We start from the raw sequence: 15,792 nt of genomic DNA on the forward strand, positions 1-15,792 counted from the left end.
GAACGCATACTACCTGGCTAAGACTGAGAGTCATAGGAGATCTACCTAATACATAGAAGCAAACACAGAGGGGAAGCCAGAATGAGGAAACAAAGAAACATGTCCCAAATAAAAGAATAGGAGAAACCTCCAGAAACAAAACTGAATGAAATGGAGGCAACCAACTTACCAGAGACAGAGTTTAAAACACTTGCTATAAGAATGTTTATGGAACTTAATGTGAATTACAAGAAAGAGATAGTAAGCCTAAAGAAGGACATAGAAACTGTGAAAAAGAACCAGTCAGAAATCAAGAATACAATAATTGAAATGAAGAATACTCTACAAGGAATCACAGTGGATTAGATGAAGTACAGGATAGAATCAGCAATTTAGAAGACAAGGTAGAAGAATACACCCAATTGTAATAACTAAAAAGAAAAAGGAATAAACAAAACAAAAATGAAGGTAGTTTAAGGGACCTGTGGGACAAAATCAAGAGTAACAACATTTGCATCATAGAAGTACCAGAAGAAGAGAGGGAGCATGGGATTGAAAACCTGTTTGAGGAAATAATGACTGAAAAGCTCCCTAACCTGGAGAAGGAAATAGACATATAAGTCCAGAAAGTGCAGAGAATCTCAAACAAGATGAATCCAAAGAGGCCCACACCAAGATACATCATAATTAGAATGACAAGGTTAAAGACAAAAAGAGAACCCTAAAAGCAGCTAGAGAAAGAGAACCAGTTACTTACAAGGGAGCTCCCAGGAGACTATAAGCTGATTTATCAATGGAAAGTTTGCAGGCCAGAAGGGTTTGGCAGGAAATAAAGCAATGAAAAACAAGGGCCTTCAACCAAGACTACTCTACTCAGCAAGGCTGTCATTTCAAATTGTAGGAGAGCTTCCCATACAAGGAAAAGCTAAAGGAATTCATTACCACTAAGCCAGCATTACAAGAAAAGTTAAAAGGACTTCCTTAAGCAGCAGAAAGGAGAAAACAAACAAAGATAAAAAATATGACTAATAAAATGACAGTAACTATGTACCTATCAATAATCACTTTAAATGTAAATGGATTAAATGCTCCAATCAAAAGACATGGGGTAGCTGAGTGGATAAGAAAACAGTATGGAGGTTCTTCAAAAAATGAAAAATAGAACTACCTTATGACCCAGCAATTTCACTCCTGGGTATTTATCCAAAGAAATCCAAAACACTAATTCAAAAAAATTTATGTACCCTTATTTTTACTGTATCACTATTCACAACAGCCAAGATATGGAAACAACAGAAGTGCCCATCAATAGATGATTGGATAAAGAAATTGTGGTACATGTATACGATGGAGTAATACTGTGCCATAAAAAAGAATGAAATATTACCATTTGTAACAACATAGATGCACCTAGAGGATATTATACTAAGTGAAATAAGTCAGACTGAGAAAGACAAATACCATCTGATCTCACTTATATGTGAAATCTAAAGAATAGAATAAATGAAGAAACAATAGAGAAACAGACTCATAGATACAGAAAATAAACTGATGGTTGCTAGATGGAAGGGGGGGTGGGGGGATGGGTGAGAAAGGTGAAGGGATTAGGAAGTACAAATTAGTAGTCACAAAATAGTCACGGGGATGTGAAACACAGTATGGGGAATATAGCCAATGATGTAAAAACTGTGTGGTGTCAGTTGGGGCTTTACTTATGGGTGGGATCACTTCATGAATTATTAAATGCCTGGCCACTGCACTGTAGTACACCTGGAACTAGTATAGAATACTCTTGAATGTCAACTATAATATATATATATATATATATATATATATATATATATATATATATATATATATATATATTTTACATCCCGTAAATATATATATTTACGGGATGTAAAGTACAGCATAGGGAATGTAGGGAATGGTATTGTAATAGTTATGTGCAGTGTCAGATGGGTCATCGACTTGCTGGAGTTATCACTTTGTGAGGTCTGTAAATGTCTAATTATTATGTTGTTTTATACACCTGAAACTATTAATAAAAAAGATAATGAAATAAAATTTCAAGTTAAAAAAAGATAAGAGAACATATTTTATTTAAATATTTATCTTAGAGAATTGTGGTGTGTGCATTTACAGTGCTTCAAGTGAGAGTAGCAGTGTGGGAGACAGTGACCTCTCATTTCTGGTTCTTTTGATGATTATGAGAGCCTGGAAGTTTTCTTCCTGTACTCCATCTTCCCCAGCAATGCCAGGCACCTGGTAATAATTCAATATATTTTCATGGAATGAATAAACTGTGAAATTAGAGGGGAAAAATAAAAGAAAAACAATATTGCTATCATTGCCATTTTCCCAGAATTCTTTCTTACCTTTTTTCTAATCTAGCTAAATTCTGTGTGTTCTTTAAATGTCAAACTAAGATATAAACAGATAAATGAATATTATAAAGCGAACACTTCTACAACCACCACATGAGCTGAGAAATAGAATATTGCCAAGACCCGTTAAGGTCTCTTCCTGATCACAATATCCTCTCTGTCCCTCAGAGGTAACCACTATCCTCACTTTTGTGATTATCATCTTGCTTTTCTTTATAGTTTTACCAACCATGTATGCAAATCAATCACTAGACATATTTTTATCTGCCTGTTACACAACTTTACATAAAAGGAATCATGTTGTATGCATTCTTTTGTGTCTTCTATCAACATTCTATCTGTGAGATTCATCTATAATTGCATTTAAGAGTTTTATTAATTTTCATTGCTGGATATGGTGCTCCACTGCATGAATATACCATAATTTATTTGCTGTTTTATAACAGTTGGGTTGTTCCCTACTTTTCACAACTACAAGCAATGCTGTAATGCATAATTCTTGTACACATATCCATTTACCCAAAGTAGTTTTACCAACTTATGCTCCAACCAACAGAATATGAGAGTACTCATTGCTACAAATCCACGGTAGGATTTAATATTTTTTACTATGTGTCTGGTGTGTCATTGATGTCTTGTGGTTTTAACTTGCATTTCCCTGATTACTAGTGAAGTTGATAACCTTTTCAATATTTATTGGTCGTTTGGATATAAATTTTTATGAATTGCCTGTTTATTTTCTTTGCCCATTTTTCTATTGGGAGACACACACACACACACACACACACACACACTCACACACACATTGGATATAGTTCTTTTGAAGGCATTACATGGCAAATATCTTCTACTCTCCAAGCTTGAATTAAGGTGTGTACGATCAGAGTTCATGAGAACTTGTATGACGGAAACATGAAAAATAATACAACACCAGTTTAGGATGGACTGTGAAATTTATTCTACAATATTTGATAAATTCACATAGTAGCTAATATAAAACTTAATGCAATGAATGAAATAATGTAAGATTAAAATGGTAGGGAGAGTAGAGACTTATGGGGTCATATGAATATACTATAATGATGGAAATCAGAAAATTGAGATACCTGAATTTCCTGACCAGCACATGTATGATTTATTTGCTAAGGATCTTGTATATATGCCCACTTACTAGTTGACAAGCAAATAAGAGGTAATTTTGAATATTTTCAAGTCTGCAAGCAAAGGTTCTGAAATACAGTGTAGAATGACGACCTAGATCTAAGCAGCTTGCTTTCTGGTCCTAAACTAATTATGAACTTTGGATTCTCTTCTACACCCAATCTGGGTTCACATCAGGGAAATATTTACCTTCTTCCTGTTTTAAAGGGAGGCAACTTTTTACTAGGACCTGAAATATGGAGTGGGATTTAGTCTCTGGGTTGCAGCGTCAGGGGGAAAACCTGGTCCTAACAAACAATTAGCAATAGTCCCTGACAGCTGGAGTTAACCATATAGCCAACAAAGAGTTAGTCCCACAAACTGAATACCAGGATATCCACCCAATTAAGTGTGGCCTTGATATTGTGCCAAACATTCTTTTCCATAAGTTTCTGGCAGTAGTGTTGGTCTTTCATTTATATACATTGTTGTAAAATTCATTCTTACCTTCATATTTAAGGCTTGAAAAGAAGTCATATGAATCATAATCCACTTTAGCAGTATACTTAGGCATTAATAAAATTTTTATATATTTTAAAATTTAACTTCATCCACCAGTTTTTATTTGGTACTATAGGTAAATACTAAACTGCCTTAAAATGGTCACAGGTGCATTTTATATTCATTGTACTAGAAACTGTAAGTTATTTTAAAAATTCTTTCATTGAATATATAGGTTCTTTTTCTTATCATGTAGATAATAATTTGAATGTAACTTTTAAATTGTTTTTCCCTAGTATATATTGCCTCTTTATATAGGTTAATGTGATTTCAAGCCCTTGATATATCATGGAAAAATATATATTTTTAAGTTAGGCAGTAGAAAAAGAAGTAGAAATTATCAAAAAAGGGGTATTGCAAGACTGGTAATTATGAGCACAAGTGTTACACACCTTTTAAGCTCTTGATTTTTGAGGCTTATTGTATAGTTTAATCTTACATTTCTTTTCCTCTCACCAGGGCACCAAGATTCTGTGTTACTCATTCATGCTCAACAAAACATGCTAGTGCTGAATTGAAATTGTGGCACTTCCGTCAAGAGAAACCAAGGAAGGATGTTGACCCTTTTCCACAAATGGCAACCCTCTTGCCATTAAGACCTAAATCTTGCATTCCACAGATACTTGATATGCAGGTAGGGTGTACATTGGTACTTTGATCTCTTTATCAGGTTTATAGTAAAATGCCCATGCTTGGGTTTTGTACACTAATACTTAAGTTTCATCATAAGTTTCTCTCTCTCTCTCTCTCTCTCTCTCTCTCTCTCTCTCTCTCTCTCTCTCTCTCTCTCTCTCTCTGTTATTGTTGGTGTAAATGCTGCAACAGTTAGGAAATAAAACCTATAATCTATTCTCTACCAGGCAGCCAAAGTGATCCTTTAAAAATACAGGATCATGTCACTCCCCTGCTTAAAATTCTCTAATGGCCTCCTCTCTCAGAATAAAAATCCAAAGTCTTTACACAGCTGTACACACCCCTGTCAACCTCCTGGCCTCATTTCCTACCACGCTTCTCTAACTTACTCCACTCCAGTCTGACTGCCTCTTTGCTTTTCTCTGAATACACCAAGCAAAAACCCATGAGTGCTACACTTGCTGTTCCCTTCACTTGGCACACTCTTCCTCCGCATATCCACGTCACTTGCGTCCTCACTCACTTCAGGTATCTGCTCAATTGTCACTTATTCAGAGAGGATATCCTTGACTCTTCTATATAAGCACACTTGTGTAGGATAGCACGGATATCCTCCATCACTATCTGAATCCTCTGCTCTGCTTTATTTTGCTTTATTGTACTTACGAGTATGACCACATAATTTATGTTTATTGTCTTTCATCTCCTATCAAAATATAAGGGATTTTTGTTGTTGTTGTTGTTAACTACTTATCCCCAGTGCATAGAATAGTACCTGGCACATAATAGTTGCTTAATAAGTATAAATTGAATGAATGAATGAAAAGTAATGACAGCAGAATTAGAAGTAGTGAGCATTCTTTCACACTGGGAAAGAATAAAGTAGTACAGAAAGATAAGGAAAATAAAGTCCAAAAGGAGAAGAAAAGTTAACCAACTTATAGAGAAAGAAGTAAATAGCACTACATACTTTGGCACAGAGATATAATAACTGTAGCTAAGGCCTGCATTTCAGAAGTAAAGAGAATTATTAATCTCAGTAGCCTTTAAACATGTAACAGAATGTTCACTGTTATTAGCCAGACACACGCAACCTCTTTAAAAAAGATTACTTTATGGTCAGGATGGCTTATTTTCTATTTATTTATTTTAAAATTTTCTTAACTTTTCAATTACAGTTGACAATCAATATTATATTAGTTTCAGGTGTACAGCATAGTGGTTAGACATTTATATAACATATGAAGTGATCCCCCTGATAAGTATCACACCCACCTGACACTACATATAGTTATTACAATATTATTGACTGTATTCCCTAAACTGTGCTGTATATTCCTGTGCTGTTTTATAACTGCCAATTTGTACTTCTTAAATCTCTTCATCTTTTTCATCCAGTCCCCCAACCTCCCTCCTATCTGGCAATGATCAGTTTGTTTTCTGTATCTATGAGTTTGTTTCTGTTTTGTTTGCTCGTTTATTTTGTTTTTTAGATTCCACATAAAAGTGAAATCGTATGGCATTTATCTTTCTCTGTCTGACTTATTTCACTTAACATAATACCCTCAAGTTCAGTCCATTTTGTCATAAATGGTAAGATTTCATTCTTTTTTGTAGCTTAGTAATATTCCAGTGTGTGTGTGTGTGTGTGTGTGTGTGTGTGTGTGTGTGTGGTGCGATCAACAAATACAGTGCATGTTTAAAAAAATTTATTACAGTAAAAGGCACATTGGCCATTAATCCCCCTCAAAGTACTCCCTCTCACTTTGAACCCATCATTCTTGCCACTTTCTGAAGTGTCTTTAGTTGCACTGTCATGGCTGCCTCGATGTCCTGAATTGACTCAAGACATTTACCTTTCATGGTCATTTTGACTTTGGGGAAGAGCCAGAAGTTGCACCATGCTAGATCCAGTGAATAAAGTGGACGAGGACACATCATAATGCTTTTGTTTGACAGAAATTGCCATACCAGAAGTGATGTGTGACACAGAGCTTTTCCATTGTGATCACAAAATACAGTGAATACTGCTGCCAAGTGTCATCCTGTGGAAAGGCAGGGATCTTCAATAGGCGAAGCAGTGTGTCGAACCTTAGTAACAGTGTGTGACAAGTTTCAACTTGTTCAGTGCAGTGAGTCTGGTGTGAGTTACGGTTGAGAGAAGGTGTGTTTTAAAGTGTGATGTAAATCATGGATCACAAACAACCCATTAACATGACATGGGCAAACAGTTTCATCTTCCATCATGACAATGCTCAGATGGGGAGATTAATGGCAATGTGTGTTTTACTGTAATAATTTTTTAAATTTAAACATTCACTATATTGTTTGTTCACACCATATATGCAAAGAGTGCCAAAAATGTATATACATTTTAAGAAAGGAAAAAACTGTATTCAAATTGTAATATTCAATATATACCAGTAGCAAAAGATGAATACAAGTCATGTGTATACATTTTTTTGGCACCCCGGTATATCTCCATCACTTCTACATTATCCATTCATCTTCAGATTGGAGCATTTAAACCATTTACATTTGAAGTAATTATTGATAGGTATGTAGTTATTGCCATTTTATTATTTGCTTTCTGATTGTTTTTGTTGTTCTTCTCTGTTCCTTTCCTATTCTCTGGTTCTCTTGTTTGTTGATGACTTTCTGTCCTGTTTTGTTAGGATTCCTTTCTCTTTATTTCTTGTATATCTCTTGTAGATTTTTGGTTGGTGTTTACATTGTGTTTCATATATACTAAGCTAAGTTTATAGAGTCTATTTTAAGTTGATAGTCACTTAAGTTCCAACACATTCTAAAATCACTACCATTTTTACTCACCCCTTCACATTTATGTTTTTGTCATTATTTTTTACTTCTTTTGTGTGTGTATGTGTTGTGTTTGTCTCTTAATTTCCTGTTGTAATTGCACATGCTCTTCCTGCTTTTGCCTTTTAACCTTTGTATTACCTTTAGTATTAGTTGATCCACTGCTTTTATTCTGTTTCCCTTCATCAGTGAGAATTTTTTTCTTTGTGATATTTTCTTGTTCATTTTTTTTTTTCTTTTTAAAGAAGTCCCTTGAACATTGTGTGTAATACTGGTTTGGTGTTAATGAACTCCTTGAGTTTGTTCTTGTCTAGGAAGCTCTTTATCTGACCTTCTATTCTAAATGATAGCTTTGCTGGGTAGAATAATCTTGGTTGTAGGTCCTTACTTTTCATTGCTTTAAATATTTTGTGCCAGTATCCTCTAGCCTGCAAAGTTACTGTTGAAAAATCAGATGATTGTCTTATGGGAGCTCCCTTGTAGGTAGCTAACTGCTTTTCTCTTGCTGCTTTTAAGATTCTCTCTTTGTCTTTAAACTTTGGCATTTTAATTATGATGTGTCTTGGAGTGGGCCTCTTTGGATTCATCTTGTTTGGGATTCTGTGCACTTTCTGGACTTATATGTCTATTTCCTTCGCCAGGTTAGGGAAATTTTCAGTCATTATTTTTTCAAATTGGTTTTGAATCCCTTGCTCTATCTCTTCTCTTTTTGGTACTGTTATGATGTGAATGTTGTTATACTTGATGTTTCCTGAGAGGCCCTTTAACTATCCTCATTTAAAAAATTATTTTCTTTATGCTGTTTTGATTGGGCGTTTTCTGCTACTTTGTCTTCCAATTTACTGATTTGATTCTCTGCTTTATCTAATCTGCTATTGATTCCATCTAATGTATTCTTCATTTTATTATTGTAGTCTTCATTTCTGACTGGTTCTTTTTTATGTTTTCTATCTCCCTTTTTATGCTTTGTATCTCTTTGTTGAAGTTCTCACTGAGATTATCTGTTCTTTCCTTAAGTTCATTGAGCATCCTTATAACAAGCATTTTGAACTCTGCATCTGGTAGATTGCTTGTTTTGAAATAAAGAATTTAAATAAAGAATTCTTAAATAAACAATTTTATTTAATTCTTTTTCTGGAGTTTTGTCCTGTTCTTTCATTTGGGACATGTTTCTTTGTCTCCTCATTTTGGCTGCCTCCCTGTGTTTGTTTCTATCTAGTAGGTAGAATTACTAAGTCTCACAGTCTTATGTTGTAGGTGTTCCTCTGAGGCCCAGTGGTGCAGTCTCCCTGTTCACCTGGGCTGCATGCTCTAGGTGTGCCCCTTGTGTTGGTTGTGAGTGCTTTATTGTTGTAGTGTAGCCTTGATTGCTACACTACATAAATGGGTGATTACATAAATGGGTGAATTGACCCTCTGACTGGCTGTAAGAACTGGCTTTGATTGACACAGACAAGCTGTTGTGTGGGGGCTGACCCCATGGAGAGAGATTCACTGCCTGCTCAGTCCAATCTTTGTGTCTGACATTTGTGGTGCTAATTAAGTGGTGCTCTGGTGTGGTCTGAAGCTGACACCAGGTGTGTTGGTTTTGGGGCCTCTTGGGAGGGGCCCCAGTGCATACCAAGTTCAGCTGCTGCCTGTGTCCAATCTGGGGCCTGGTATGAGCTACAAAGTGGTCTACATTTCGTAGCTGTCTGTGGTAGGCTTGGAAGAGCCTGGGAGTAGTTATGCTATGAACTGGCTGACACTGGTGCCAGGTTTTGGGCTGCTTAGCAAGAGGTACAGGGCATGCTGAGGTCATCTACTACTTGTTTGGGGTTTGTGAACATTTGAGAGAATTTAGGAAAGTCCACAATATAGTCCCAGGCCAGCCACTTGTGTGGATTAGCCTCTGAAAGAGGTTACAGCCAGTCGTGTGAATTGGGTGGGGTAGAGTCTCAGAGAATTAACATGGTGGAGGGAGAGTGGTGTTAGCCCAGTTAATGGAGAATCAGATTTGGTGCCTGCTTGCACCTGCCGGCTGTGTTGGGGGAGGGATCAACAAAAGTACAATGGCACCTTCCTGCACTTCAGCCTTTGACTGTTGGCTGGGTGGGGGAAGGACTCAACAAAGGAACAGCTGGGCCTACAGACACTTTAGTACTGGAGAGAGCTTCCCCTCTGGCTCTCACCTTGGAGCCAGACAATTCAGTTTCTCCCCATATGTCCCTGGCACTTTTCAAGCTGCTGTCCCTTCTCTGAAGTTATGGCAAATGTGAGCAAGTGAGTCTGTGCTTGGGCCCTCTTAGAGGATGCCTGGGTCTTTAGAAGCCCTTCGTCTCACCTGGACTGAGTCTGTTGATTTTCACAGGCAGCTCTTGTATGTACTTCTCTTTCCAGCACTGGTGCTCTGAGCTGGGGAACCCAGTGTGGGTTTGGGACCTCTCACTCCTCAGTGGGGTTCTCTGCAGTGGAGATATTCCTCCCAATTCTTAACTGCCCTGCATGGGTATAGTACCAGCTCATTTCATGTCTTTGCCTCTCCTACAAGACTTCATGTGGTTTCTCCTTTATATCCTTAGTCATAGGAATTCTATTCAGCTAGTCTTCTTCAGGTGGTTCTCAAGAGTGGTTGTTCTATAATTTGGTTATAATTTTGATGTGGTCATTGGAGGAAGCAAGCACAGTATTTACTTACTCTGTGATCTTGACCAGAAGTCCTCAGGATGTCTTGTTTTAAAAGCATGAAGATGTGTAATATAGTTTTTAGTTTTACTTCAACAAGTAGTGTTTTAAAGCTGGAGGGATTTCACAATTTTTTTTTTTTTTTTGTCAGTGGTTTGTTAACCCTAGATACATATGTATTAGTATCAAATACAGAGCTTTCAAAATATACTGATGCCCTCGTCCCTCCTTCAGAGATTCAGATTTATTGTTTTGCAGTGGGTCATAGTCATTTTGTTAAATTAGGGGTTGGCTTAGAACAGATCTCTCACCCTTTTTGAATATTAGAACCTACATTTTAGAACCTACATTTTAATAAGATTCCTAGTTGATTTGTGTAACATACAGTATAGTCACTGAAGAGCTTTAAAAACAGAGATTCCTAGGCTCCACCTGGAGATCAAGTTTCAGTAAGTCTGGGGTGGGACCCAAGGATTTGCATTTCTAATAAACTTCCTCCCAGGTGATGACCTTGGTGCTGGTCTGGGGACCACACTTTGAGTCATTTTCACTTAAGTGCACTAATGTTTTCTTATCCATCATTTTGACATTTTCCTGACCTTTGCACCCTGTGGGCTTTTTGTATGACCACTCCACCAATAAATCTAATCTTTCCTGTTAGCCCACATGACTTAATGACACAGCCACCAAGTTAATACACATCTTAGAGAGGTAATGTAGGGAGCACGTCATCTGATAATATGTAAACATTTGCACAGATAACATTTGTACAACATTTGAGAGATAAAGTGGAAGAAAAAGTAAGTGGTGTGGTTAATGAAAAGAACTTGAATGAGAGCAATGCAAAAGGAATGGGGAGAGTTTGGCTTATTTGAAAAGTGGTATAAACATGACTATGACCTCGTCTGTTTTCTTCCTTGGTTTCCTGAGCATTGTTACCATATATTGTCATTGATATTTTCTAGTTGGAAAGCTCATTCTGATCTCACTGTGTGTTTCCTTGGCAGAAAGCTCTCTAAGAAGTAGAACTTAATTCTGTTTTCTTTATTTTTCCCACTTAAAAAGTTAAGGTATTTTTTTTAATACTGTAAAATTCACCCATTTTAGTGTACATTTCTGTGAATTGTGACAAATGTATATATTGTGTAACTACCATTACAATCACAATTTGGAACAATTCTTTTGTCCACGCACTCCCTATTCTCCTGTGTCTTTTTATTAGTTTTTTTCCCCCATCAGTTACTTTCTGGTTACTCTTCTAGTTTTCACCTGACCAGAAATCTCAAAAGTTCCAATTTAGGCTTTTCTCTGTATAATACACTTAAAAAACTTTCTAAGAAAGTTATTTTTATTGTGGAAAAAAAAACCATAACATAAAATTTACCATCTCAACCATTTTCAAACGTAAGTATATTTGAGAAGTAAGTATATTTATGTTGTTGTGAAACAGATCTGAATTTTTTTTTTCAGAGCTGAAACTGTATACCCATTAAACAACTTCCCTTCCCCCCCTCAGCCTCTTATAACCACCATTTTACTTTCTGCGTCTATGACTTTGACTACTTTTGTATGATATACTTTTAATAAGCTCAGCCCCCTGTGGTACCACTCATTTATTGAGTGCTGCTTCATCTCATGCTGTGTTCTGAATTACTAAAACAGATATGAGCTCTGATACCTAGGAAGTTATATGTAAAACATACCTTGGTAATTAATTTTGTTTATAGAATTCTTAAAAGAACATTAGTAATTGTTAGGCACCTAGAGTATACATATGTAACATTTTATTATTTGTTCTGGATAATAAAATATCATAAATATATTTCTTTCCAGTGACATTTTTGCATTCTGATGGAAGTTGACATATAAGAAATGTTTACACTTGGTTTTCAAATTATAAAAATAATAAAACTACTGTAAATTTGGAAACTGAAGAGACAAACTATTTATGATCTCACCTACTAACGTATTTATTTTCTTTTAGGGTTGTTGTGAATTTCTAGTTTTAATGAACTTATGCTTTTGTATTCTGATTATTTCTTTTAATATCATCATTTTTCCATGCATGTCATAATTTTTATAATCCTTACTTTTAAGTATTATATAATGTTACATTTATGTACATCCCATACTCAGATAATTCTTTTGTCCTCCATTTTGACATTTAGTGTTTATTCTTTTTTGATTCATGCATGTAGCATCTCATATTCTGGATTTACATAGTTAACTTTTACCACAAAGAACATTTAAGAATGGGAACGATAACCATGAAAATAAAATGTCCAAAGATGGAAGGAAACAATTTTGTTAAGATATAGGTCTCTATTATGGACCAATGGCATTCTTGTCTTCTTTCCCCACCCCGCCACCCGCATTTTCCAGCCAGCCATGCACACATGCACGCATGCACACACACACACCCACACATACACACACACACACACACACACACTAGCAATAAAACCTATTCAGTTATTGAATAAAGAAGTTATTGCAATGTTCTTCCTACAGGAAAGAGCCTTCTTTCACAATCATGTAAAGAAATAAAAGACATTGGCCTTTCCTTTCTTAGAGTCTAAATAGTTGTAAGGGTTTCAGCCTTCTGGTTGCATAACAGTGGAAGTTTGGGAAAGAGAACATTTTTATTCTAGTGGGAAGCATAGTAGGTGGCAGAGTAAGGAAATAAATCCTCTAGTGATCAAAATAAATTTTAGGTATATGTGTAGAGCTATGATTTATTCTGTCCTTTTTTTTTTTTTTTTTTTTCTCATTTTACACTTTGTTCATTATTTTATCACTTTTTAGAAAGAAGAACCCAATTTAGTACAACCTCCTAAATCTCCCAAGAAACCACCTAGAGTAAAAACAGCAATTCAAAAACATTGGAAGAGTGAGGCTTTGTATCCAATTTCTTCTAAGGATGATGTGATTGAGAAAGGGTAGGTACAGCTTTCTATGTGCCAAGTGCTTTTCTGCAGTGGTAAGATATTTTTAAGAATTTTTTAAAAATTGAAAATTAATACCTTGACTTTTTTGCATGAGTTCTTATATTTCAGTGATAAGTATTAGAGGGTTATACTTCCATGCATACTCTAAATTAGGAGTAAAACTCCTGAGATTAGTAATTTTAAAGAGTTAGTGCCTCTGATTTCCAGCCTTTCATGGGCCACACAATCAAAAGACTTCTCTGAGAATATTTTCCCCAAATTCTTATGTGGCTCTATTCAGTAATTCAATATTTCCCAAACTTGAGGACTCATAAGACTCTCAAGAAAATTGTCATTATTTAATACAGCATATTATTTTATTCATTTAGATTGGCCCACAAAGTTACCCTTTTTATTATTCTTTTTAGAAAATGGAATTATTTTCCTTTAGCCTGATAAAATATCCTTTGATATTAACTTTGGTGTGGTATCTTCTGATGAATAATTCTTTGTTTAATAATTTATTACTTCACTTTTATTGCTTTTTTTTTTACTGAGATAAAGTTCACATAACATAAAATTCACCATTTTAATCGTGTTCAGGTAAACAATTTACTGATTTTTAGTATGTTTACAACGTTATTCAACCATCACCACTATATAATTCCAGAACATTTTGTCACCTTTAAAAGATGCACCATCTCATTAATAATCACTCCCTGCTCCTCCTTCCTTCAGCCCCTCGTAAGCACTCATCTACTTTCTGTCTCTATGGATTTGTCTCTTCTGGACATTTCATATAAATGAAACCATATAATATGTGGTCTTTTGTGTCTGGCATCTTTCATTTGGCATAATGTTTTTAAGGTTCATTCATGTTGTGGTCACTTTCATTTTAAACATTTTTTCTGGGTATTGAATTATAGATTGGTACTTATTTTCTTTCAACACTTTGAAGATATCTTTTTGTTGTCTTCTAGCTTTCAGTATTTCTGTTTTGACAGTAGTCCTGATTATCCATGAGTGATACATTCCAAGACCCTCAGTGGATAGCTGAAACCTCAGATACTACTGAAACCTATGTACACTATGTTTTTCCCCATACATACATACCCATGATAAAGCTTAATTAATGAATTAGGCACAATAAGAGATTAACAATAAAAACTCACTAATAACATAGAACAACAATATTACTGTAATAAACGTTATGTGAATGTGTTCTCTCTCTCCGTCTCTCTCTCCCTCAAAATATCTTATTCTGCTATACTCACCTTTTCACTTTAAAGAAAACACTTTATGTTTTCTCTTTGATATATTCAAATCACCAGCATTACTATTCTTGTGATTTGAAGCAATCAGTAAATAAGGATTACTTGGACACAAGTATTGCGATACCAGGACAGTTGATCTGATAGCCAAGATGGCTACTAAGTGACTAATGGGTGGGTAGCATATACAGCATGAATATATTGGACAAAGGGATGATTCATGTCCCAGGTGGAACAGAATGGGACAGTGAGAGATTTCATCACACTACTCCGAATGGCACAAAATTTAAAAATTATGAGTTGTTTATTTCTGGAATTTTCCCTTTAATATTTTCAGAACACAGTTGACCACAGATAACTGAAACTGCAGAAAGAGAAACCATGGATAAGGTGGAACTATTGTTTTAGCTGTTAGGCTAATTGTTCTTCTGAAGATAATATGTTTTTGCTCCAGCTGCTTTAGTATTACCACTGTATTTCATTTTTTTATAATTTTACTCTAATATGTTTAGGTGTGAGTTTACTTTTATGTATCCAATTTTGGGTTATTAAATCTGTGGCTTTGATGTCTTTCATCAGTTTTCGAAAATTATTAGCTGTTATCTCTTCTAATATTGTTTCTAACTCTTTATCTCCTCTCATTCCGGGATTCCAATTGCGTGTGTGTTAGACCTTGGTTTATCCTCTCATACCATATCTTCTGTATTCCATCCTATTCTGGCCATTTTCTTTTGACTTACTTTCCAGTTCACAGTTTCTGTGTTAAGCTGTGTCTAATCTGTTGTTATTCACATTTATTGAGTTCCTAATATCAGTTATTGTATTTTTTTATTTATATAATTTCTCTTCGGTTCTTGGTTAGGTCTATTATGCATGTTTTATATTTTCCAGTTCTCTGCTGAAATTCTCAGTCTTTGTTTAATCTCCTTGATCATGGTTATTTAAAGTTTCTGTCTGATATTTTTAATATCTGAAGCTCATGTGACTCTGCATTGTTCTACTTTAAGCTATTTTTTGTTCTTGTTGTCTTGTCTGCTCTTATATCTTGTATTTGCTAATTTTATGCTATAAGTTCTATTTGAAAAATTGTTTGTAGAATTTATTTGAGAATTAGGATGACATTATATTTTTCTGGAAGGATTTTTTTCCTTAATTTTTGCCAGACAACTCAAGCACTAGTAACTAGTATAATTTTAATATAATTACAAAGATTTTTCTGGACAAAACAAGTGGCTCAGGTATGGCAAGAATTGGTTTACTTCTAGTATATCCTTACTGCTAGGCTTCAGCCCTGGGGGTTGCCAACATAAAATATGAGGAATTTGACATGGCCCCCAACTGTGTCAAACATAATGCTTAGTTTTTCAGATGCTCTTCATTATCAGCAAAACCTCAGGGAAAAGCAACTTC

General features: G+C 35.3%; 1 protein-coding gene across 1 annotated transcript in view; it reads left to right on the forward strand.

Moving 5' to 3' along the window:
* RGS22 (regulator of G protein signaling 22) overlaps nucleotides 1-15,792 on the forward strand; it is a 173,260-nt gene that overhangs the window by 65,978 nt on the left and 91,490 nt on the right. The window contains exons 10-11 of the mRNA XM_074316672.1: nucleotides 4,527-4,701; nucleotides 12,990-13,123. Of these exons, the coding sequence (XP_074172773.1) occupies nucleotides 4,527-4,701; nucleotides 12,990-13,123 (309 nt within the window). The remainder of the gene's footprint in view (nucleotides 1-4,526; nucleotides 4,702-12,989; nucleotides 13,124-15,792) is intronic.

Source organism: Rhinolophus sinicus, linkage group LG12 (assembly GCF_036562045.2).
Source record: "Rhinolophus sinicus isolate RSC01 linkage group LG12, ASM3656204v1, whole genome shotgun sequence".
Lineage (NCBI taxonomy): Eukaryota > Metazoa > Chordata > Mammalia > Chiroptera > Rhinolophidae > Rhinolophus > Rhinolophus sinicus.